Raw genomic sequence first — 27,866 nt, forward strand, 5'->3', positions numbered from 1 at the left:
GTTCCTCAGGACCTCTGGCACTGGCCTTTTAACCATCCCAAAGCCTAGGACCAAGAGGCATGGGGAGACAGCCTTTAGTTATTATGCCCCCAGCTTCTGGAATTGCCGGGAAGAGAACCTGAGGGGGACTGAAACTGTGGACATATTTATAAGAGATCTTAAAAGACACATTTTTAGCTCAGCTTTTCATTGGGGTGCTTTTTAATCTTTCAATCTGTATTGTAATTATTTTGTTTTTTTATCCTCTGATGTTAAGTGTGTAGTAAATATTCCGTTTTTTTCCTGTGAAGCGAATTACGTTTCATCCATGTCTGAAAGGTGTTATATAAATAAAGCTTGATTTGATATTCTGGCTTATGTTCAGCATGTGACTGTTTATGTACTGTGATTATCATGCAGTTAGGAGAAATAGAGAGAAAGAGTATGACCCTTTCCACTGCAGTTCCCTCCCTTCTGTGCAGTATCTGTTCTGGGGCTGTCTGGTTTGTGGAGCTCCCTCCCGGCTGAACAGTATCTGTTCTGGGGCTGTCTGGTTTGTGGAGCTCCCTCCGCTGAACAGTATCTGTTCTGGGGCTGTCTGGTTTGTGGAGCTCCCTCCCGGCTGAACAGTATCTGTTCTGGGGCTGTCTGGTTTGTGGAGCTCCCTCCCGGCTGAACAGTATCTGTTCTGGGGCTGTCTGGTTTGTGTGCTCCCTCCCGGCTGAACAGTATCTGTTCTGGGCTGTCTGGTTTGTGGAGCTCCCTCCCGGCTGAACAGTATCTGTTCTGGGCTGTCTGGTTTGTGGAGCTCCTCTCGGCTGAACAGTATCTGTTCTGGGCTGTCTGGTTTGGTGGTGCTCCTCCCGGCTGAACAGTATCTGTTCTGGGGCTGTCTGGTTTGTGGAGCTCCCTCCCGGCTGAACAGTATCTGTTCTGGGCTGTCTGGTTTGTGGAGCTCCCTCCGGCTGAACAGTATCTGTTCTGGGGCTGTCTGGTTTGTGGAGCTCCCTCCCGGCTGAACAGTATCTGTTCTGGGCTGTCTGGTTTGGTGAGCTCCCTCCCGGCTGAACAGTATCTGTTCTGGGGCTGTCTGGTTTTGTGGAGCTCCCTCCGGCTGAACAGTATCTGTTCTGGGGCTGTCTGGTTTGTGGTGCTCCCTCCCGGCTGAACAGTATCTGTTCTGGGCTGTCTGGTTTGTGGGAGCTCCTTCCCGGCTGAACAGCCCTCCAACTGGAGAAGACAGGGGGAAGTCAGGGCCAGGCAGAGACTAATGATCCGGTCCCCAAGAGTCAAGAGGGGGTCACAGAGCACTAGCAAAAAACTGGTTTTCCACGACAGTTGGGTAAGGAGGGCATGTTGGGTAAAGTGTAGAGATTTATCATACCAATACCTTTATAACACTACAACCTGGCAAGCATCAGACTCTTACCAAGAGAAGATTTATCATACCAATACCTTTATAACACTACAACCTGTCAGCATCAGACTACTTACCAAGAGAAGATTTATCATACCAATACCTTTCTAACACTACAACCTGGCAGCATCAGACTACTGACCAAGAGAAGATTTATCATACCAATACCTTTATAACACTACAACCTGTCAGCATCGGACTAGTTACCAAGAGAAGAAAAGAAGGTACACAACCTGTATGTTATGTCAGGTCATTGTATGATGAAAGGTTAACTACTGACTAAGGCCCCATGCAGTAGCTCCTCATTACGAGTGGAAAGGGAGGCGAGGGGCATGGCGGGGGTCAGAGAGTACTGTGTGGAGGCTGCTGAGGTGAGGACGGCTCATAATAATGGCTGGAACGGAGCTAATGGAATGTCATCAAACACATCAAAACCATGAGTTTGATGTATTTGATACCATTCCACTGATTCCGCTCCAGCCATTACCACAAGCCCGTCCTCCTCAATTAAGGTGCCACCAACCTCATGTTGCTTAGCAGCACTTAACAACCTTAGTGTGGTGCTGGGCACTGAGCATCAATAAACCTGTAGACCTTCCACAGCGACAACTGGTACTGGGAGGCAGGCTAGGTACAGAGATAGAGAGGGGGGAGAGAAGAGAGAACACACACACACACACACACACACACACACACAGGGAGAGCTCTGATAAGTTGGTAATATTCCACAGAGCAGAGCTCTACTCATTTCCCTTGTCTCTGGCTCCATGTCTGTTAATCAGAGCTGAAGATGGCACAGTAGGAGACATGGTGGCTCTATGTGCAACCAATCAGCTGAGCAGCAGAGTAGAGGCACTAGGGAGTCAGAGGAGGGCACTATGTCACAGACTGGGCCACTACGTCATCTACAGTACTAACTCAGTGGAGGCTGGAAGGGATGAGGAAGTACACAATAATTCACAGTGTTCCAGTCTGGCCTGACATGTTTCTAGGAAAGGTGGTTTACAACCCTGGAGGAGGTACCACCCTGGCTTCTGAGATCACTGTGTTAAATGACAGCACCAGTGAGTGTGTGTTTATGAGTGAGTGAGTGAGTGACTGAGTGAGTGAGTCAGTGAGTGACTGAGTGAAGGAGAGAGTGAGTGAGTGAGTGATTGAGGGAAGGAGAGAGAGAGTGAATGAGTGAGTGAAGGAGAGAGAGAGTGAGTGATTGAGTGTGTATTTATGAGTGAGATAGTGAATGAGTGAGTGAGTGAGTGAGTGAGTGAGTGAGTGAGGGAGTGAAGGAGAGAGAGAGAGTGAGTGAGTGAGTATGTGTTTATGAGTGAGATAGTGAGTGAGTGAATGAGTGAGTGAGTTAGTGAGAGAGAGAGAGAGAGAGAGAGAGAGAGATAGAAAGAGTGAGTGAGTGAGTGCTCAACTCTGTTATTGCTGAACATTCTAATTGTCTGTGTAGCTGTTTCTGTAAATAGCTTCGGTATCGGTTTATTTGATAGTTTCTTATAATTTAGACTCATTTTCACAGTTTTGTCCACTCACTCACCTTGAGAAGGATAAGGGGGCGTTACCCTTGGCAGGTGTAAGCAGTAATGGCAGTAGCTCCACCTTGGTCTTTGATCGGTAAACATTGAAACAAGCACTACTGTTTGTAGAAGTGAATTACTGGTCCCCTTGCACACATATTTCAACGATAACTTTGAAGGTGTTGGGGTATATTTGCATGAAAAGACAACAATGATAAACCTAATGAACAGAGCTCCAGTATATGCTGAATATACGTAAAACAGAGATATGCACTACATCATTGCCCTGCTCCTTCCCCTCTCCCTCCTCTATCCTAATACCTCTTCTCTTCAATATCCTGCTGTGAACTTTGTATTAGTGCTGAGTTGGCTTGCAAACCTCCGAAGACGTTCAATAAATTCCATGGTTATCCCGGTTGGAAGATTCCCGGAATCAGGAGGGAATAAGCAGGAAATCCGGAATCCTCCAACCAGAATTTCTGGAAAACCAGGGAATTTATTGAAAGTTCCCGGAATGTGTCTCTCCTAGTACCAAGTGCTGTGCTGAACCATCTGCCACACCTCACACCCCAACATGTTCGTTTGTGTGTTTCTTTAGTAACTCAGGGTGGCCCTTCTGGCATCAGTCTAGGAGCACCAGACACCCAGCAAGAGAAAGACAAACAAATCATGCCTCAGACCAAACACTTCAAAGCCTGCTGCTCCCAGCATGTGTTCAGACGGTGGAAATGAGTAAAACATCATTATAAGTCTTTCTTTCCTTTGTTGTTGTTAGGGGACGAATGAGTCACCTGTGCTTTAATGCTGTAATATAATAACCTACCCAACCCCTGTGTTTTCAATGAGACAAGTGTGTGTGCGTGTGTGTGTGCTGTTCTGTTTGTGGTGTGTGTTGTGTGTGTGTGGTGTGTGTGTGTGTGGTTTTGTGTGTGTGTGGTTGTGTGTGTGTGTGTTGTGTGTTGTGTTGTGGTGTGTGTGTTGTTGTGTGGTGTGTGTGTGTGTGTGTGTGTTGGTGTGTGTGTGTGTGTGCCTCACAGGAGATGTAGGGCAGAAAGGTAGAGTGGGTGAGTGGTGTAGACAAGAAGTGTATCTAATAAGATTGATCAAATTTGATGTTTGAACGGCAGGTAATACTGTATATATCTTAACAGCCTGGTGTGTGTGTGTGTGTGGTGGTGTGTGTGTGTGTGTGTGTGTGTGTTGTTGTGTGTGTGTGTGTGTGTGTGTGTGTGTGTGTGTGTGTGTGTGTGTGTTGTGTGTGGTGTGTTGTGTGTGTGCCTCACAGGAGATGTAGGCAGGAAAGGTAGAGTGGGTGAGTGGGTGTAGACAAGAAGGTTATCTAATAAGATTTGATCAAATTTGATGTTTGAACGGCAGGTAATACTGTATATATCTTAACAGCCTGGTGTGTGTATMAGTGTGTTTGTGTGCGCACTCGACTGTGGGTGTACGTCCCTACATATTGGTTTGTGTTTGAGAGTGTGTGTAGGAAGTTTTCTGTAAACTGAGATGACAGATATTGTTTTTGTACTTTCATCATAGAGAAACTATATCTATTAAACAAATACTTCCAAGCGTTGGCTTCATCCTTCACAAAGCATTAGTCTACTATAGACTACACATACTGAACTTTCCATATCAAGCAACAGCAATTGCAATGAGGGGCTATTGATACTATTTTGCCATTGAGATATTTCATGTCATTCAGTTCATCTCCATTGGCTTTCCTCTCTACCTCTCTCTCAGGTTCTCCAGAACTACAAACAAACAGAAATGAAAGTTTCCTATGGTGATTTAAGGATACTTCATTCTGGGCCATTGTGTCAACATAGAGCCGTCCAGAGGCGTGGAGGGAGTGTTTGAGTGTCTTCTCTGCACATGCTGTTCTGGAGTGCAGTTAGCTCATAGTTAGTTAGCTCTTGTCAGTGTGGCGACTGGTGACAGGTCCTCAGAAAGAGATCCACAAGGTGTTGTGCAGTCTAACTGCTGCTCCACCTCCTATGCTGCAGTCCAACTCTCCTGTCCTGACCTTCATTATAATTCCATGGCTCACAGGCAATTAATGTCTCCGGGCCACTGGAATAATGTGAGGTGGATTAACCTCCCAGAACAGACAAGCTAAAATACATCAGTTTTATCAACTACTCAAGTAATTAACCCTTCTCTGCACACCAACGAGGGGCCTCGATAGTAGGCACTTTTATTCAAAGTGACTTACAGTCATGCGTGCATACATTACAAGACATTTTATATGGCTAGGAACGACATGGAGAGCAGGTTCACCAACACCTCAGTATGAGAGGTGTTATGAGTAGCACTGTGCTGGGTTTTGTATTCTCTAGACCCACTTCAATTTGCATACCGCCCAAATAGGTCCACAGACAAGAGGACAAGAGGAATACTTATGTTCATTGCCTAACTCTCAGCCTTCAACCCCATAGTACCCTCCAAGCTCATCATTAAACTCTGGGCCCTGGGTCTGAACCCCGCCCTGTGCAACCCCTCCTGTACTCCATGTTCACCCATGACTGCGTGGCCACGCACGCCTCCAACGCAATCATCATGTTTACAAACGACACATGAGTAGTAGGTCTGATTACCAACAATGACGAGACAGCCTACAGGGAGGAGGCGAGGGCCCTGGCAGAGTGTTGCCAGGACAATAATCTCTCCCTCAACGTCATCAAAATGAAGGAGCTAATTGTGGACAGGAGACAGCAGAGGGAACACGCCCCCATCCATATTGACAGGGCCGCAGTGGAGAAGGTGAAAAGCTTAAAGTTCCTCGCCGTACACATCACTGACAATCTGAAATGGCCACCCACACAGACAGTGTGGTGAAGAAGGCACAAGAGTGCCTCTTCAACCTCAGGAGGCTGAAGAAATTTGGCTCGGCCCATAAGACCCAAACAAACTTTTACAGATGCACCATTGAGAGCATCCTGTCAGGCTGTATCACCGCCTGGTACAGCAACTGCACTGCCAGCAACCGCAGGGCTCTCCAGAGGGTCGTGCGGTCTGCCCAACGCATCACCGTGCCTGAACTCCAGGACACCTACAGCTCCCGATGTCACAGGAAGGCCAAAAAGATAATCAAGGACGACAACCATCTGTGCCACGGCCTGTTCACCCCGCTACCATCCAGAAGGTGAGGTCAGTACAGTACAGTACAGAGACTGAAAAACAGCGTATATCTCAAGGCCATCAGACTGTTAAATAGCCATCACTAGCCGGCTACCACCCGGTTACTCAACCCTGCACCTTAGAGGCTGCTGCCCCATGTACATAGACATGGAATCACTGGTCACTGTAATAATGTTTACATACTGCTTTACTCATTTAATATGTATATACTGTATTCTAGTCGATGTCATCCTATTCAACTGTTGTTGTATACTATTCTATACTACGTATTCTACAGATATACAAAATATTCTATCCACATACTATCCATACTGTCTATACTTCCCATCACATACAGTATATATATACAGTACCAGTCAAAKGTTTGGGCACACCTACTCATTCCAGGGTTTTTCTTTATTTTTTACTATTTTCTATTGTAGAATAATAGTGAAGACATCAAAACTATGAAATAACACATATGGATTCATGTAGTAACCAAAACAGTGTTAAACAAATCAAAATATGTTTTATATTTGAGATTCTTCAAAGTAGCCACCCTTTCTTTGATGACAGCTTTGCACACTCTTGGCATTCTCTCAACCAGCTTCACCTGGAATGCTTTTCCAACAGCCTTGAAGGAGTTCCCACATATGCTGAGCACTTGTTGGCTACTTTTCCTTCACCCTGCAGTCCAACTCATCAGCACTTCATCACTCTCCTTCTTGGTCAAATAGCCCTTGTTGAAAAACAAATTATAGTCCCACTAAGCGCAAACCAGATGGGATGGAGTATCGCTGCAGAATGCTGTGTTAGCCATGCTGGTTAAGGGTGCCTCAAAATCTAAATAAATCACAGACGGTGTCACCAGCAAAGCACCGCCACAAGTCTCTTCTTATTATTGGTGTCCTTTAGTAGTGGTTTCTTTGCAGCAATTCGACCATGATGGTCTGATTCATGCAGTTTCCTCTGAACAGTTGATGTTGAGAATTGTCTGGTACTTGAACTCTGTGAAGCATTTATTTGGGCTGCAATCTGAGGTGCAGTTAACTCTAATGAACTTATCCTCTGTAGCAGAGGTAACTTTGGGTCTTCCTTTCCTGTGGTGGTCCTCATGAGAGCCAGTTTCATCATAGCACTTGATGGTTTTTGCGACTGCTCTTGAAGAAACTTTCAAAGTTCTTGACATTTTCCGGATTGACTGACCCTCATGTCTTAAAGTAATGCACCTGAAATGCATTCCAGATGACTGCCTCATGAAGCTGGTTGAGAGAATGCCAAGAGTGTGCAAAGCTGTCATCAAGGCAAGGGGTGGCTACTTTGAAGAATCTCAATTATACCATTTTTGGTTACTACATGATTCCATATGTGTTATTTCATAGTTCTGATGTCTTCACTATTATTCTACAATGTAGAAAATAGTAAAAAAAAAAAAATGGAATGAATCCAATCTTTTGACTGGTACTGTATATACTCCGGACTCGACATTGTTCATCTTAATATTTATAGATTTCTTAATTCTGTTCTTTTATTTTTAGATCTGTGTGTATTGTTGTGAATTGTTTGACTGTTAGAGGTAGGAACACAAGCATTACGATACACCTGCAATAACATCTGCTAAATATATGTGTGCGACCAATACCATTTGATTTGATTTGATTATCTTGCCTTGAAATATTTGAGCAAAGATGAGGAGATACAGGATTAGCACCATGATGTTTAAATTGGATAATCCTGCTGATATCAAAGAGGTATCACACGCTTTGACTTGACCAACATAGTGTGTATGGATTTGTATAGAAGTCTTGTAAGTGCCATGTTAAATTGCTAAATATAAAGGCCCAGGGGAGTTTTCAGCAATTGTATAGTCAAGTGCATCACTGTTACACATCTATAAACACATACAAACACCCACGTACTCAGGCACCCACCCACACCCACCCACACAGACACACATAGACACACAGGTCTCTGCTCAGCAGATTAAATGTGTTGGTTCCCTTGACAACAACTGGTAATGGAGTCGTTATAGCAGGACAAACAAATTAGTCCAGCAAGTCTCCAATCAGAGTCTAGCACTAATACAAAACACAAAGCATCCAATCACAGAGTCCAACACAGCAACACAAAACCAAGTATCCAATCACAGAGTCCAACACAGCAACACAAAACCAAGTATCCAACATCAAACAGGCACTTTAGCAGGCCAGCTTATAGAAGACAGTGTATTCTCTATGAACCAAGTCATTACTACAACAATTAGACAACCATCCCTCCGGTCTGACAATCTTGCAAAATGAGACAATATTTTACTGTACGCTATATTTACAGATGCACTCGTTTATTAGGAAAGCACAACAGCATGGTTGTACATAACTGTTATTATAGAAACAAATGCCTTCAAACGATGTGCAGGGACAGAGGGAAGGAGCATAAATGTGTCTTATTTGTTCCTCTAGTCAGTAGCAGGACACACACACACACACACACACACACACACACACACACACACACACACACACACACACACACACACACACACACACACACACACACACACACACACACACACACACACACACACACACAGTGTCTGAAGCGGTAAAGATGATTGTATCAATATCTAATACATGCCTTTGTATTAAATAGGACAGCTTTGATGGTTCGGTTATGTAAGAGTACAGTATCAGACGCACGTATCAGACGCACTTGTTACTCAATAACCTAGTGGACGGTGTTGAGACAATTTCAGCACAGTCATAAAGTAGTGCCATAAATCAAATATGATTTATCCATTCATCGTCATGTCTGTCTGCCAATGTAACTCATTACCACCTGATTACTCCCCAGGAATAATTTGAGCCATTAAAATCAATATTAATTAGGCTGTTGAATGTGCAAGAGGGAACAAAGACAGCTGTTTGCTGCTGTTAGAAGGTGTACACGATGTAATAGCTGGAAAGACCCATCCAGAGATGTTTCACTTTTAAAAAACACTATGAATAGGCTATGAATAACGTTATTTGGCTAGCTCCTGTCTTTATAGTTGCAATGAAATGTTATGAAGCAATTATGTTAAGAACATCCTCACAATCCTCCTGGTAATGCCCAAACAACTTGTGTTGGTTTTGGCTCTCAGTTTGGTCTCAGAAAATCCATTTAATCACTTAGAAGGTGTTTTCTCTCCCAACTTGATTGAAAGACAGAACACAGAGCTGATGAAGATGAGGGTGATGAAATCAATAACATCCATCTAAAGGTGATGAATAAACACTGGCAAGGGGAGCAGCACAGCAAGGGGATGGAGTGTACACAGACCATCTCTAGTAACATCTAACAGCTAGCTGCTGTAACAAAGGTGGTTCTCATGGACTTTTGAAGCTAGAGATGTCGACGTAAATGCTGCTGGAACTGAGTAATATGTCCGTATCAGTGTTGTGATTGGGGCCCTCGTTGTATTTGAATGAATATCACACTTCTACTATCAGCATCAACACACCGGCATACACTGTAACTGATCTACATCCTAGTTGGCAGGTGTTCAACAACACTTTCAGTCATCTCTCTGTCTGTGTTGAGAGATAGACCGAGCTGCGGAGGTTCACTGATGTGGTGCAAAACGGAGCAAGACAGATTCCTACTGACAATGTGAGATTTGCACCTTTCTGTTATCAGATGCAAGTGAGCCATCCAACTCTTTTGGTGGCTGCTTGGAGAACTTTGACATACACTTTTAAGAAACTTCGAGGAGGAATATGAGAATCAGTCTGATACAATAACTGTGTTTCATTTGTTCAGACAGAACAGTGTACCAGGCTCTGGGTTAATAATGCAGTTCATTCATTTTATGAATACCGCATGTCTACTGTATCACTGAGAGGACTGGGGTAGGAACATGAATAAATAAACATATGAATGAAGGCACAGTCATAGCTGCCGTTACACCATTTTTCAGCGTAACATTTTTGGATATCTTCATAGTGCTAAACTTTTCACCTCGTGGAACAACATACTTAATCATTTGTATATATCACACAAGGCATTTCGTTGCAGAAGGGCTGGGTTCATGGAGCTTTAGTGCAGGAGTAGGCTTAATCTGGAAGCCGGACCTTCGTTTTTTATATGTGTACATTCATTGTAAATTATCATGTTTGGTTTCTCATGTTGGGGGCAGACAGTTCAAAGTTTTGTATCTGGTGAGAGACAGTGCCTTCAGAAAGTATTCATACCCCTTGACTTATTCCACATTTTATTGTGTTACAGKCTGAATTCWAAATGGATTAGGACTTTTTTTCTCACCCATCTACACACAATGCCCCATAATGACAAAGTGAAAACATGTTTTTAGAAATGTTTGAAAAAGTATTGAAAATGAAATACAGAAATGTCTTATTTACATACATATTCACACCCCTGAGTCAGGGTTAGAATCACCATTTGCAGCGATTAGAACTGTGAGCCTTTCTGGGTAAGTCTCTAAGAACTTTGTACAATATTTGCACGTTATTCTCTTTAAAATTACTTTTTAAATGGTTGTTGATCATTGCTAGACAGCCATTTTCAAGTCTTGCCATGGATTTTCAAGACGATTTAAGTTAAAACTGTAACTTGGCKACTCCGGAACATTCAATGTCGTCTTGGTAAGCAACTCCAGTGTGTATTTGGACTTGTGTTTTAGGTTATTTTCCTGCTATAAGGTGAATTTGTCTCCCAGTGTCTGTTGGAAATCAGACTGAGGCAGGTTTTCCTTTTTGTCCTAAAAACCTCCCTAGTCCCTGATGATGACAAGCATACCCATAACATGATGCAGCCACTACCAGGCTTAAAAATATGAAGAGTGGTACTCAGTGATGTGTTGTGTTGGATTTGCCCCAACCATAAAACTTTGTATTCAGAACATAAAGTGAATTTCTTTGCCACATTTGTTGCAGTTTTACTATAGTGCCTAATTGCAAACCGGAGGCATGTTTTGGAATACCTTTATCTTTGTAGTGAATGGGTGTATTGATACACCATCCAAAGTGTAATTAATAATAGCTTCACCATGCTCAAAGGGATATTCAATCTCCACATTTTTTTAAACGATCTACCAATAGGTGCCCTTCTTTGCGAGACATCAAACAACCTCCCTGGTCTTTGTGGTTGAATATTTATTGATGCAAGACATTTCAGCTTTTCATTTTTTAAATTAATTTGTAAACATTTCTAAAAACCTAATTCCACGTTGACATTATGGGGTTTTGTGTGTAGATCAGTGACACAAAATCTCAATTGAATCCATTTTAAATTCAGGCTGTAACACAACAAAATGTGGAAAAGTCAAGGGGTGTGAATACTTTCTGAAGGCTCTGTGTATTAGGTAGCGTAGATCTTCAAATCAGTTTTCCCTTCCATTTGCTTGCTAAATAAGTCTAAATACAATGCACACTGTGAACTGTGTGCCCTAATCTGCTACCTACTTAATCTAATCCAGAGAAGCTGCAGGAGTAAAGCATATTGGGTCACGGGGGCACACTTTATATGCACATAAAATCCCATTCCCTGCTTGCTACAAATCAGATAGATCTAGTCCTGAGCCTATAAATAAAATCATTCCTCACGTGCTTGAGTGGGTGGATGCCCATCAGGGAATGTATGAAATCAATAGTAAAGAAACACAAAGGCCAATGGACTAGTTCAGGTTACAACGGGTCTGTGAAAAATAGTAGGAGAGTAATGTATCTTTGTCAAAACAGTTGTTTCCATGGAAAGAATGGTGGGTGTTATTTGGCTACAGCTTCGGTTGTTGTGAGTTAGACCTACATACTATGTCTGTTAGGGATACAGCAGAAATGGATTACGGAAATGGAACATGTATTCTCAGCATTGCCTTTCATATTCAAAACCACTCATATACTGTACTGTACTGTATAGTAAAGCATGTATAGCCTACCCTACATCTGTGTTAGATCTAATCATATTCCATATCTGGACGATCAACAACACAATTATTATCTTTTTAGTTATGAGCACAGGTTGGGTTTACAGTATGTGTCTATGTGTGTGTGTGTGTGTGTGTGTGTGTGTGTGTGTGTGTGTGTGTGTGTGTGTGTGTGTGTGTGTGTGTGTGTGTGTGTGCGCGCACGTGAGTGTGTGTCTTTGAGTCAGCAACTGCAAGCCTAAAGATAAAGTTGAATTATCCTAAAAGCCTTATTGGCTCCTGTACGACTCCTTCCTCATCCAATAACTCCTACATTTCCCACACTTCCCTGCAGCTCACTGGACTGGGAGAGGAAAGTTCCCACTAATTGGACAACCTTATAATCATTGGGCCGTACTCAGATGAATGACTGGACCCATTTCTGTGCTTCCCTCTTATTCAATACCGGCCCTGTCTGTGGAGCTCAGCTCTTATTCAATAGCCATCTTGGCAGAGGGACATCAGGATGCTTTGGGGATTTTTCGCTGGGTACTATCTGTAAACAAATCTAAAAGCCAACTGGGACAGTTGAGTTGATGATAAGTGGCTTGGTGGGGCTGGGTTCTATTTTTAATTCAATCAATTGAGGAAATGAATGAGCTATTTGACTTGCTGAATGTACTGAATTGAAAAGTGAATTGAGCCCAACCCTGGCAGTTATCCAGCCATCGCTGTAACATACTGGTCCCGGTTTCTGGTTTGTTGTCTCTCTTTCAGGTTATTGCCATACTACTGTACCATAGATGTTAGGTCCTGATCACTGTCTGTGTCTTCTCTCCCCTGCAGGGTATGACCATGCTGTTCTACCATGCTGCTGTACTATTACATCCTGGTGACTGTGGTCTGTTGTCTCCCTGCAGGTTATGGCCATGCAGCTCCCGGCACAGACGCGGGGAAGGCCTTCTGCATGTTCTATGCCGTCCTGGGGATACCCCTGACCCTGGTCATGTTCCAGAGCCTGGGCGAGAGGATGAACACCTTTGTCAAGTCCCTCCTGAAGCGCATCAAGAAGTGCTGTGGCATGCACATCACCGATGTTTCCATGGAGAACATGGTGACGGTGGGGTTCTTTTCCTGCATCGGGACGCTGTGCATCGGGGCGGCCGCCTTCTCCCACTACGAGGACTGGAGCTTCTTCCAGAGCTACTACTACTGCTTCATCACACTGACTACCATCGGCTTCGGGGACTTTGTGGCCCTGCAGAAGAACCGGGCCCTGCAGCGGAGGCCCCTGTACGTGGCCTTCAGCTTCATGTACATCCTGGTGGGCCTGACTGTCATAGGAGCCTTCCTCAACCTGGTGGTGCTGAGGTTCCTGACCATGAACAGTGAGGACGAGAGGCGAGACGCAGAGGAGAGGGCCTCGCTGGCGGGGAACAGAAACAGCATGATCATCCACATTCAGGAGGACACGCTGGGGAGAGGAGGAGGTGCAGGGAGGAGGCGCAGGGAAACGCAGGGCCAGTTCTGCTCCGAGGTCACCGATGTGCCATCTGTCTGCTCCTGCATGAACTACCACTCACATGAGTTTGGTAGCTGTGGGGGAGAGATGGGAGTAGGGAGAGGGATGGGGGGAGGAGGAGGAGGGATAGAATGTGCCTTCTCCCACCAGAACTCCTTTAGTTCCCAGTTGAACCCCCACCAGTACTTTCACTCGGTGTCGTACCGCATCGAGGAGATCTCTCCCAGCACCCTAAAGAACAGCTTCTTCCCCTCGCCCATCAGCTCAGTCTCCCCAGGCCTCCACAGCTTCACAGACAATCGCCGACTCATGAAGAGAAGGAAATCTATCTGAGCCTAGTGCATCATAGTGTTTTGAACTATATGTTGCATTTCAACGTTTTTGCCTAAATGGTAAAACGTTGAAATGGAACAGATCATCAGACTGGGTTGGCCTATCTACACAGGCAACTCCTAGCTTTCCTTTTTTATATACAAGTACAATGCATCTCCAATGTTGCTCCTAACCAAATCTTATTTTAGAACTTTTGTTTTGTTTCTTTTGGTTGGTCTAAGGATATAATATATTGAAGCGATTCATAGGGATTGACAGAAGAGGAAGGAGCTTCGGAAAGAAATGGAAAACCTTTTGGACATGAATTGTGTTTTTTTTTCTTGTGAGGGATTCAACGCATGTAGCATGGACACTTAGTGTCCCAGGGAATTGGCCCATCTGAGAAATACAAATCAGAACCATCAGATGTTATTACAACTTTCCTTATTGCCGGCTCATTAAAATACTATAGGATCTTGGTAACAATGTACCAAATGATGCACACTTAGCATTGTAATGGAGAAATGCTATTTTTTTAAAGTGAGTATGCCTGTTTCACCTTAACTTAAAATGATTGCAGTTAAGTGCTTTTGAAATGACTTAAAAAGCATCAGGTATTATTTTCTATAAGCAATTCTATCTAGGAAAAAAAGCAAAATGATTTATTTACAGAACATCATGCCAAAATATTGTTGCCAATCTTAGCATGTGCATTAGAAGTCATCAAATGAGTGTTTCATTTTTGTTTCTTTTTTTTAAATAGCAGATTTGGTATTATTATGGTTTGTGTCTGTAGATGTTTTCTTTCTGGATTTCAGATTGTGTAAAATATGAGGATGAGAAAAGGAGTAACAAGGGTTTTATGGCTTTCCAGTTTGAAAAAGTTGCTATGTGCATGTACTTGTGAAACTGGTATGCATATAGATGTATGAGAAAAAATAATAATAACCTTGCAATTTATTTGAATTTTGATAGCAAATAATCATAATAATGATTTAAAAATATACTTAATTTATTTAGCCACTTAAAAGTAATGATGTATAGTGTAGGCTAAACAGCTTATTTGTTTTTCCATTTTTTTCCATTCTGAAAAATTGTACAATAACCTTTGCTCTCAGGTTTTGAATGGATAGCCTATTTAGGTTCTGGTCCCCGAATCAAATCACGAAAAGATATCCCGGAAATCCGAATGCACCTGCCAAACAAAACAATACATATCAATTTATTTTTTAAATAGTACACATTTTCCAGGAAAAGGATATTGAGATGCATCATCTTACTAAGCGAAGCTTCCTGTACTATAGACCAGCGTGGGTTCAGAGCGCGCGCACACACATACAGATCTTCACTGTATCGAGCCATAGAGGAGCAGGCCAGGATACTGTACCACTGCTATTCTATAAGAATGTTAATGTTGATGACAGGTGTAATCCAAGAGTCCACACTTCAATTGTGTCACTAAGAATATATACACGCCTTCAGRTTACGAACACAATGACAGGCATTTGAGATGTATACAATGATGTTATCCTTGGGTTTAATACAAAACATTGAAATTCAATGACAGTCAAATGGCAATCAATGGGTGAAAATTGACGAGATGAAGGAGCAATGCAATACTCGGCATTGATTCGTTAAGCACAAAATGTGCCAATTAAGTCGGCAACAGGGCAAAGGGATAAATGCCATGGATACCATTAGGCAGATTTCCTGTCATTGACACAGGTTAATTAAACAAAAGAAATGTCGCCAATTTATCGTTGCAATGTGTAATGAAAACGGCAGATATTGGAGACATTTTTCTAAAGATCAACAACATTTTTATCAGTTTGACAGGATGTTTCTTTTGTCTAACTTTATTTGTTGCGGCAAATGATGATGGAAAACACGTTTTTTAAGAAACGATGATTGCCGAATAATTTTGAAGGTACGTGGGGAAAGTGATGTCATCACGTAGGTTGACTATAAAGGTCCACTTCACAATTCTAAATGCATACTGCTTGCAACATCTATTTTATAAAAATCTATATAAATAATTTTTCTTTGCAAGACAAGGATTATTCTGACTTTCAAGAATGCCCGAATTGCTTCGCCTTGCTTTTATGGTTGGCTGGCAAGTTTCGCATCCAATTATTTCAGATCTACAGGAGTGCATAGACCTTGGCGACATGTTGGCACATGAGGATTATTATGGAACATATTCGTCTATTATTGCATTCTAGTATCCATGCTGACTTTCGCGGGCTACCTGAGACATGAAAGAGATAGATGAGAGGGCATACAGGCTGTTGCCAATTTATTAATGCGGAAATTGCCTAAATGGGTAATGGAAACAATTCTACCAATACATTTTTATTCAAGACTAGGTTTTTGCAAAAAGGTTTTGGGGTTTAGCTGTGACGTCATTACGTCCAGCTGTTTTTAGCGACACAAGATAGTTACATGGAAACGCACCCTAGCAGACAATTATTGCATCTACTTTCTATGTCGACAAAAAAATCCCTGGACAAGTTAATGGAAACATACCTAGTGTCTGTCTTAAATGAAAATAACAAAACATGAACATCCAAGGTTCTAGAATGTTCAGATGACCCTAGAAATGCATATGTAAATATACAGACTACTTTATATCTACTGTACAGTACATATATTGTAAGTATTCATCCTTTGGAATAAAACGGCCTTTCCACAGCTCAGATGCGTTAGCATTTTTACAAATTTTAGCATATGTGCCTTTAAAAAACTATATTTCAATGTTTCTATTCCTGTAGGCACATTTTATGTCTGAGAAATAAATCAAACATTGTCCTTATAAAATATGTATCCATCTCTAAGGATTCATGTACACTTCATACAAATGCAAAACCAAAGCAGAAATTGACTTATTTTCGGCAAACCACACAGACACAAGCCGGCTGATTTACAACTTAAAAAGTACTTATTTAGGCAGAACTGCCACAGGTTCTACGCTTGTCGAATTATTGAGGTGAATGATGGGTATAGGTGGAGAAATCACTCTTACATTTAGCTAAACTACTATATGTGTAATTTATTGGCATAGATGGTGGACATGCACATAGATATTAAGGGTTGAGAGTCAATGTTAAAGTCATTTTGATTGATTATGAGTCAATATTGGCTTTTAATGACTGATCATACCATAGTGAGGTGATGCCAACATGATAATGCTTTACAATGATTTACAAGAGAGTAAAACAATAATTGTTACTGGGGTTTGCTTGCCAGGAAATGTGCCATATTACCATGCATGGATTAAATGCTGAGTGAGTCAACAGATAACAGATGTTTGTTAACACATATATAAAACACATTGTACGAAATACATTGATATTGACTTGTGGTATTTATATTAGTTGTTGAATTATCCCTACTCTTTCGAAGTAATACATTTGGCTTTTTACCTCCAAGCTGTGCACACAGAAACAGAAAGTATTCTGGATTCAGGTGGTTATTGGCCGATCTTTCTGCATTCTGCATGTCCTCCTAATGCCTGAGGCTTAATGTGGCAGATATCACCATGTGCCGGCCAGCTCTCTATCTGCCCAGAAGTCCAAAGTGCCAAGTTCTCCTATTACAGGGACAAAGAGACACATATTGCACAACTATATGTGTCATGATGAACTCTAGAAGGCTGTTGGGTTACTTGTATGATTCCATGTTACTGTTTATTAATTTCTCTAATTTCTTGAGATAAAAAAATAATCCTTTGCAATAGAATATTTATTTTTTAGGTCTGATGAACAAATGCCATGTACCATGTTTATTTTACACATTACAAAAATGCTAAATGCATACCATCTCCACATGACACGTTTTATCAATTTGGTTAAACAAATGACCAAATTGACTCAATGGACATTTTTGTTTCACAGTTTTGGAAAACTCCTGATGTCAATACATGCAGCGGTATGGGCTTTCTCTTTTCAATAAATGGGAAAGAGCAACTTGTTGAGTAAACAACCATTTATGTTTATGTTTTCATTTTTGGGTGTGCATGATTTGGTGTGGTGACTTCCTGGTCAGGTGACCTGGGTGAAGCCATGACACCACTTGAATAAAAACTATGAGCCTCCTTCTCACACGGCCCAAACCCTCTGACTTCTGACTCTGGTCTCTGGTCTTACACTACTGTAAATCTACTACAACACTACAACTGTAACCCTACTGTAAATGTCAGCTACACAGACTATACCAAACATTATGAACACCTTTCTAACACCTTTCTTTTTGCCCCAGAACAGCCTCAATTCATCAGGTCACAATTCTTTGGGTCACAAGGTGTTGAAAGCGTTCCATAGGGATTCTGGCCCATGTTGACTCCAATGCTTCCCACAGTTGTGTGAAGTTGGCTGGATGTCCTTTGGGTGGTGGACCATTATTGATACACACAGGAAACTGTTGAGCGTGTAAAACCCAGCAGCGTTCCAGTTCTTGACACAAACCGGTGCGCCTGGCACCTACTACCATACCCCATTCAACGGTGCTGAAATGTTTTGTCTTGCCTGCTCACCCTCTGAATGGCACACGTACACAATCCATGTCTCAATTGTTTCAAGGCTTAACATTTTTTCTTTAAACCTGTCTCCTCCCCTTCATCTACGCTGATTGAAGTGACATCATTAAGGGATCATAGCTTTCACCTGAATTCACCTGGTCAGTCTATGTCATGGAAAGAGCAGGTGTTGATAATGTTTGTACACTCAATAATAATAATAATACATTTTATTTGGCAGGTGCCTGTTCTTAATGTTTTATATACTCAGTGTATATGCCTCTGCTATATGAGAGAGCACAGTGCAATATTCACTATTCACCCATAGCAACAGCAGCCAAGGTAGTACACACCTCAAACTTTTCCTTCTGACTGTGGTCTGTGTTTTGTCTCACACTAATGTAACCTCACTATAACACGACTGTAACACTGCTGTATTGGTCACACTAATGTAACCTCACTATAACACGACTGTAACACTGCTGTATTGGTCACACTAATGTAACCCCACTATAACACGACTGTAACCTGCTGATTGGTCACACTAATGTAACCTCACTATAACACGACTGTAACACTGCTGTGTTGGTTACACTAATGTAACCTCACTATAACACGACTGTAACACTGCTGTATTGGTCACACTAATGTAACCCCACTATAACACGACTGTAACACTGCTGTATTGGTCAGCTCCCAACACAGTCGCCACATCCCACTGACATACAGTAGCCAAGTACAGTATTCACTATTCACCCCATGACAGACTACATTGTATGAAGACTACGCTGCCAAGAAAAAAAAAGAACCATTATATAAACTCATACATTTCCAAATTCATTCCTTACCAAGATATACAGTATTGCAGTTAAAAGATTGAGTTCAAAACCTTACCTGTTGGGGCAATTAGGTTTTCCTCCAAGAAGAAGTTATGAATTCATGAATATAGTGCATTTATTAATAATCCCCCTCCAGAAGGGATATGACTGGCATCTAATTTGACGCTCAAACCCAAACTGAAGCTCATATTTGCTCAAGGTTTCCAGATACACGATGGGGCTTAAAAAGTCATTTTAGTGTTGGCTTAAGGACATGTGAAGAGAGAGAACATATCTAGCCCGGAGAGAGTGACCACCGACGTCTAAACTGATCAAAATACAAGACACTTCAAGACAAATAAGATCTAATTCTACATTACGATTCAGAATGATCTAGAGGCAACCGTCCRAGAGAGGAATCTGATTTAGACTGGATATAAATGTGAGCGAGTGTCACGGATTCCCCCAGTACTGCTGCTCATTCCGTTCACCAGCTCTGGTGGTCTACGTCACCGGCCTTCTAGGCGTCACTGAACTGGATCATTACCACCAACCCCGGACTGTCTTGTCTCATTACGCACACCTGGTTCCCATTCCCCCTGATTAGTATGTGTGTATATGTGCCCTCTGTTCCCCACTGTCCTTGTAGATTATTGTTACCATGTCCGTTGGTCTRGTGAGTCCCAGTGCTGTTGTATTGGCTTCCATGCTACGTATTATTGTGCGCTTGTTATACGGGTCTCGTCCTGTGTATTATTTAGAGGTTTACACTTCGCACTTTTGTTTGGTTGGAGAAAATAAAACCCCCTATTACGTATTCCTGCGCCTGTCTCCAATCATTATACAATAACTGACCCCTAAATGGAGACAGCAGGAAAGACAGAGCTGTCGACCATCGTAGAGACAGTCCAGCATCACGAGGACTGTGTCTCCCGACTCGGCAGCGCCATTGACAGCGTGCTGGCAACCATCCTGCATTTGGAGGGAAATGTGTAGTCCCTCCAGTCTCCAGCACCGGTTCCGGTACCAGCCCCCACACCACTACCTGCCTCTGTCCCATCTGAGCCGGTCCGCGGAATACTCCTGTCCCTCCCCGAGGGCTTTGACGGCGCGCCAGCGAGATGCAAGGGATTCCTTCTGTAATGTGACCTGTACCCCGCTCGCTACGCTGAGGCTGTCTCCGGGGTCGCCACAGTCATCTCGGCACTGACCGGATGGGCCCTGGACTGGGGTGCCGCGGTCTGGGAAACGGGCGGACCGGAGGTCGAGTCCTACGAGCGCTTCACCCTCCTCTTCCGCTCTGTGTTTGATCACCCTGTGGAGTGCCGAGAGGGGGTGAGCTCGTACTCTGAGGCTACACCTGCTCTGTGGCTAGAGCCGATGGAGGTGGGCTCTGCACGTTTGCCCAAGGCAGAGCGTAGGAGAAGGAGGAATCTGGGCCTCTGCTCCTATTGTGGAGAAAGGGGTCATTTCTCCCCGACCTGCCCTCTATCCACAAATAGGCGAAGGTGAAAAGCCAGGGAACTATCCTGCTCCAACCCAGGTAAGATGCAAGATCTCCCCTCCTTTTCTGTCAACTCAACCAATGTGTTTTCCCATTAAATTCCCTGAATACCCTAGCCCCTCACTCTCGTTAGCTCTGATTGATTCCGGAGCTGCCAGGAATCTTTTAGATAGCGCACTGGTCACCCATCCTGGACGCTTCGCTGACCAGGGATGTTCACCATCAGTGCCCTGACCGACCCGCACCACGTTCCTGTGTTGTCCCCGAGGCCGGTGTCGTCCCGCTGCTAGTGCAGCGCATCAGAGGGGGGGTACTGTCACGGATCCTCCTGGTACTGCTGCTCACTCTGTTCACCAGCTCCGGAGGTAAACGTCACCGGCCTTCTAGGTGTCACTGAACTGGATTCATTACCACCAACCCCGGACTGTCTTGTCTCATTACGCACACCTGGTTCCCATTCCCCCTGATTTGTATGTGTATATCTGTGCCTTCTGTTCTCTATTGTCCTTGTCGGTTATTGTTACCATGTCCACTGGTCTTGTGAGTACCAATGCTGTTGTATCGGCTTCCATGCTACGTGCTATTGTGCACTTGTTTAATGGTTTTATACATCGCTCTTTTGTTTGGTTGGAGAAAATAAAACCCCCTATTACGTATTCCTGCACCTGTCTCCAATCATTACACAAGGTGACAGCGAGGATCTTACTCACTGACTTAGTTAAGTCTCTATCCCTCTTTCTGTGATCATAAAGACTAACTGGAGTAAACCTGTGTGTGCTTGCAATTAAAGCACCAGACAAGACACATATCGAATGTACTTTAATTCACTCCAAACCCAAAAGAGATGGACTGTTGTGCTGAAATTCCACAGGAGGCCGATACATGTCTCATACAATGTACAAGTGTAGAGGAGATTGAGAAAAGTATTGAGAAAGTCACCTTATTACAAAGAAAGAACTCAGCGCCAAAGTTCCACAAGCTTGGTGTGAGATGTAAAAGAACCACAGTGATGCACTGTCACGCCCTGATCTTAGAGATCCTTTTTATGTCTCTATTTTGGTTTGGTCAGGGCGTGAGTTTGGGTGGGCATTCTATGTTTTGTGTTCTATGTTTTATATTTCTGTGTGTTTGGCCGGGTGTGGTTCTCAATCAGAGGCAGCTGTCTATTGTTGTCRCTGARTGAGAACCATACTTAGGTAGCCTTTTCCCACCTCTGTTTTGTGTTGCTGCACCTGACAGGACTGTTTAGTTTTCGTTCATTCTCTTTTGCTATTTTGTTTAGTGTTCTGTTTAAATAAAAATAACATGAACACTTACCACGCTGCGCTTTGGTCCACACCTAATTCAACAGACGATCGCTACATCCACTGAGAAGCCATATTGACTAAATGAAGGTACGGTATGTGTGTAATAATAGTGACAGGCTGTACATTTCACTAAACATTTATATCTGGAAATAGCTGTCAATGCCTGGGGAAGATGCGTATGAATGTATACTGTACTGTGTGTGTGGTTTTACAGAAGGTGTTCAAACCCAGGTCTCCTGCACACTAGAAGAGCACATTAGGCCGCTAAGCCAAAGTCTGGGTATAGACATGCAGGAGGGGGACGCCGGAAAGAGGACGCTGACAGTCAGAAAAATGAGCGGTGCTCGTGAAGAGGCTTGTGTGTTCTGCCGCTGGATGCTCCCCTGCCCTTTTTCAGTAGGTGGGATCTCTGCAGAGCAGAGCGTGGTGATCACTGCAGTCCTATTTATTCAACCCCTGTTCTTATTGTGTCTTCCTCCTCATCCCACACCATGCTAATTACACTGCCAGAGCCACAGACGTCAGGGATGGAGGAGGACAATAAGAACAGCCTGGGTGGAAGGGCGTTGGACTGTCATTGCGTCGTGGCCCTCAGTTCAAAGCCTAGAGGGGTGGTGGCGTTCGTGTTGCTGCTCTCCGTTCAACATTAAGCCTGTAATTTCACCACAGCTCAAATAATCATCTAAGCAGAGCCACGTTTCCTCTGGGTGGACGGAGGAGGGGTTTTATATATCAGCAAGCAGGTGCTGATGGTGCAACAGAAACAAATGTTATTTTATGTAGGATTGTTTGGGAAGTTAGTGAATACATGAATGACTAACTGGGAAGCTGGAAGATGTGTATGGCACATGAATGAGAAGGTTTGGGAACAAAACTGCCTGAAAGAGAACCAGCTGGCTGAAAACCACCATGATGTGAGAATTSATGAAAACCAAAATCCAGTAGAACAGGCAGAAATCAGTTGATGGAAGGGCCAACAAATCATCATTAAATGATCATAAAAGCCTACCCTATGCCCTACTGTAATCGATCGCACACAACTAACATGTGATTTCACATTACAGACTAAATGGTCTCGTTGGCCTACATAAATCCATGACTCATGCATTTAACATGTGACTCACAAAGACCTACACAAAATAAACCGTAGGCCTATTATTCATAGATTATGAGAGTAGAACATAATGCCCTGATATAACAGTAATAATCCCAATAGGCACCCATAGCCTACACAGACTTAAACAGTGGTCACCCACCTTTTCTTAATCGAGATCAATTTATGAGTCAAAATGCAAACTGAGTYAATTCTCTGCTGGGTGCAGGAGATCAAGTGCGCCTACAATGTATTGTGTGATATCAATTAAATGATCAGAAGCCTATATAGGGCCTAACTATAGTGAATGGGTGGAGAAGCACAGGGCAAAGTTATATATAAAACTCAAGGCTCAAGATAGGCTATATGATAACACTGGTAATAGGCCAGTTGTTGATTCCTATTACCTGTAAGGCACGTCGAAGCATCAATTGAAATAACTTTCACTGGACTGATGGTCGAAGTGGAGAAGCGTGTTTCATGATTTCTAAGTGTTGAATGAAAACATTGTTGTAGTGCAGATCATTGTCTTTGACTGTATTGAAAGTCTCTTTAAGGTCCTGGATTAGATCAATGCAATCAGTAATTAATATAGAGGGGGACTGGAGGCCCTTCGTTGCCAAGTCACTGATATCAAATATCTTGGCAAATACTCCAACACCCTCTTCCATTCACGGTCTCTGGAAAAAAATGTAACAGTGAGCTTTGGTTGGCCAGTTGACTTGTTTTTGCTTGCCAAGTTGACTAGTGAGCCTTAGCTAGCTACAGTAGATAACGGTGAGTAGCCTACACAGTGTAACCTAGCCTACACAGCGATAGCTACGGTTTACTACACATGGTATCAGTGCGAAGTGACACGTGCCAGAACCCCCCTATTCTTTTGAAATTGATAAGCAATTTGTTTACAGTATATTGTTTTTTTCCTGGTAAATAATCAAGCGTAAATCAAATTCATTACGTAGGCTTAAATGAAATAGATTTAATGTACAGCACTAGATGTTAWGTACGATGTCCTTGAGTGTCCTGAAAGGCATCTGCCAAATAAAATGTATTATTATTATTACTACTATTGATTGTACAACACCTGCTCTTTCCAGGACATAGAGACTATGCACAGTGTACTTTTCCKTCTGTGCAGTTTATTACATGTTWAACAAGGAAAATACCTACCAAAAGGAGAACATGGATGTGGTTTATTTCTGTGCATAAAATAAGTAGCATATCTGGCTGTGATTTACAATAGATATATCTGTCAACACAGTCATACACATGATGTATAATCCTGTAATATGATTCTGGCCCGCGATGGCAAAAATWRATTCTAATGTGGCCCTCCATGGAAAATAATTGCCCAGGCATGACATAGACTGACCGGGTGAATCCAGGTGAAAGCTATGATCCCTTATTGATGTSACTTGTTAAATCCACTTCAATCATTGTCGATGAAGGGGAGGAGTCAGGTTAAAGAAGTATTTTTAAGCCTTGAGACATTTGAGACATGGTTTGTGTCTGCCATTCAGAGAGTGAATGGGAAAGACAAAAAATGTAAGTGCCTTTGAGCAGGGTATGGTAGTAGGTGCCAGGCACACCTGTTTGTGTCAAGAACTGCAACGCTGCTGGGTTTTTCATGCTCAACAGTTTCCTGTGTGTATCAAGAATGGTCCACCAACCAAAGGACATCCAGCCAACTTGACACAACTGTGGGATGGTGTCCTTCACGTTTGGTACATTTCCCCTTTGTTGTCCCACCCACTATGCATTCAATCTGATGGTGTATGCATGTTCAGGCCAGTGCTTGACTTGGACTCAAATAGATGTCAGTACTCATTGTGGGTGCCGGTACTGTTGATATTCAGGTGCAGGAACTCCTCAATACTTTTGAGCTGATATTCTAAAGGAAGTGCAGGGATACTCCTTCGAATACTTTTGAGCTGATATTCTAAAGGAAGTGCAGGAACTTCAATACTTTTGAGCTGATATTCTAAAGGAAGTGGCAGGAACTCCTCATACTTTTGAGCTGATATTCTAAAGGAAGTGCAGAACTCCTCAATACTTTTGAGCTGATATTCTAAAGGAAGTGCAGGAACTCCTCGATCTTTTGAGCTGATATTCTAAAGGAAGTGCAGGAACTCCTCGATACTTTTGAGCTGATATTCTAAAGGAAGTGCAGGAACTCCTCGATACTTTTGAGCTGATATTCTAAAGGAAGTGCAGGAATCCTCAATACTTTTGAGCTAGATTTCTAAAGGAAGTGCAGGAACTCCTCATACTTTTGAGCTGATATTCTAAAGGAAGTGCAGGAACTCCTCGATACTTTTGTGAGCTGATATTCTAAGGAAGTGCAGGAACTCCTCACACTTTTGAGCTGATATTCTAAAGGAAGTGCAGGAACTCCTCGATACTCTTTTGAGCTGATATTCTAAAGGAAGTGCAGGAACTCTCAATACTTTGAGCTGATATTCTAAAGGAAGTGCAGGAACTCCTCAATACTTTTTGACCTGATATTCTAAAGGAAGTGCAGGAACTCCTCAATACTTTTGAGCTGAATATTCTAAACGGAAGTGCAAGGAATCTCTCAATACTTTTGAGCTGATATTCTAAAGGAAGTGCAGGAACTCCTCGATAACTTTTGAGCTGATATTCTAAAGGAAGGCAGGAACTCCTCGATACTTTTTGAGCTGATATTCTAAAGGAAGTGCAGGAACTCCTCGATACTTTTGAGCTGATCATTCTAACAGGAAGTGCGAACTCCTCATACTTTTGAGCTGATATTCTAAAAGGAAGTGCAGGAACTCCTCAATACTTTTGACTGATATTCTAAAGGAAGTGCAGGAACTCCTCAATACTTTTGAGTCTGATATTCTAAAGGAAGTGCAGGAACTCCTCGATACTTTTGAGCTGATATTCTAAAGGAAGTGCAACTCCTCAATACTTTTGAGCTGATATTCTTAAAGGAAGTGCAGGAACTCCTCGATACTTTTGAGCTGATATTCTACAGAGAAGTGCAGGAACTCAAGCAGAAGAAAATGTTTAGAGTGCTGGTTCTAGTTCCGGTGAGCTACTCCCCAAGTCAAGTACTGTGCTCAGCTAAAAAAGGACAAATAATGCTCAATCTGATTGGGTGGGCCTGGCTCCCCAGTGGGAGGGCCTGCGCCCACCAGTGCCTAAGCCCCAGCAAAAATCTACACCACCTTGTTGACAATGAATAAAAGTGGCAGTTGGGTAAACTGGAGGTAAATAGTGTACAAACTAGCTGCTGTTTGAGACTGATGTAGAGATACAGGCACTCCTGCAGGCAGCACACTAGAGTCTCACGTCTAATCTAACCTGTTCAAAGAGATTTACACAGGAGTGGAATGTGAGTAGGTAACTGCATGGCATATGCAATAGGCTACCGATCACACCAAGATCACAGTCACTTTTGTTTTTCTAGCCTATATCACTCCCATGCATAGTGGCACATACAATATACCATACTCTGCTGCCAGCTAGCAAACAAATAATTCTCTATCAGTCTATGTAGAAATGAAGTAAGGGCTCGATTCAATCGGTGGCACTGAAGTTCCGTGTTACAACGTGATTAAAATGTAAAGGCAATGTTCCCGCATTCGCAGACACTGCATTCTTGGTAAACTCTGCATATGTCGGCTCAATCGGAAATTACCATTACATTTCAAGCGCACTATAACGCTGAACTTCAGCGATATAGATTGAATCAAGCCCTGAGCTATTTTGATATTTTGACAGACAAGATCAGGTACACATCCCTAGCTTCCTCAGAAGTTCTCCAAATTCCATATCTCTGGAATTACTACTTGACTTCTATCCAGTGATGCTGTGAGATGACCACACACTAAAACATCCACAGTTGATACAGAGTTCAGTGTCCTGTGGCGGCATCTAGTGGTAACAATACAAAACTACCAGTCCCCATTCATTATGATTTACTCCTAAATTAGATTTGAACAAAATACCATTGATCTCATGACGTTTTCTAGTCAATAGGCTACAGTCATTAATAAAGAKTGAAAACAGTACTTGATAACTATCCTGCACGTGGCACTGTTGCACACTACCCTAGTCTGCTATATGTGGAGTCATGGTTTTCGAGGATGAAACCAGTACCAGTCTCCAGGCTGTCTGGCAAACTGCTGTCCAGTACCATCACCCTGACCCTGTATGAAAACACTACCATTTGGAGTCATGGTTCTCTCCAGGTGTCCCTGAGCTGGATTTGGGATTATTACAGATGGCCCTGCTGCCTGCTGACCCTAATCCTATTAATGACCTCACAGCCAGTCAGCAGGCAACTAAAACCTACCTTCCCTGCCTTTTCCTGTAGTGTCCTCCCATCCCCTGCCTTCAACCCAGTGCTATACACAGCACAACAATAGCCTTTCCTCATGGGCTCTCTCAGGGAAGAAATTATTCGGCAAAGATTCAAGCAAGAGGAATTTGCCAAACCTGTAAGTATTATAGCTGTATATTATCATCACCTACCCATCCCCTTCTTAGTTGTGTTGTATTATTGGGTGTATATATGCACTGAACAAAAATAGAATCGCAACATGTAAAGTGATGGTCCCATGTTTCATGAGCTGAAAAATATCCCAGAAATGTTCGAAAAGCACAAAAAGTGTATTTCTCTCAAATTGGGTGCACTAATTTGTTTACATCCCTGTAAGTGAGCATTTCTCATTTGCCAAGATAATCCATCCACCTGACAGGTGTGGCGTATAAAGAAGCTGATTAAACAGCATGATCTTTACACAGTTGCACCTTGTGCTGGGGATAATAKAAGACCACTCTAAAATGTGCAGTTTTGTCATACAACACAATGCCACAGATGCCTCAAG

General features: G+C 42.8%; 1 protein-coding gene across 1 annotated transcript in view; it reads left to right on the top strand.

The window, feature by feature from the left end:
* The window catches only part of LOC111954826 (potassium channel subfamily K member 9-like), a 36,089-nt gene extending 18,195 nt beyond the window's left edge, over positions 1 to 17,894 (top strand). Inside the window, exon 2 of the mRNA XM_023974736.1 lies at positions 12,862 to 17,894. Within this exon, the coding sequence (XP_023830504.1) occupies positions 12,862 to 13,796 (935 nt within the window). The 3' untranslated portion in view covers positions 13,797 to 17,894. The remainder of the gene's footprint in view (positions 1 to 12,861) is intronic.
* Positions 17,895 to 27,866: the final 9,972 nt, after the last annotated feature.

Source organism: Salvelinus sp. IW2-2015, linkage group LG30, assembly GCF_002910315.2.
Source record: "Salvelinus sp. IW2-2015 linkage group LG30, ASM291031v2, whole genome shotgun sequence".
NCBI lineage: Eukaryota > Metazoa > Chordata > Actinopteri > Salmoniformes > Salmonidae > Salvelinus > Salvelinus sp. IW2-2015.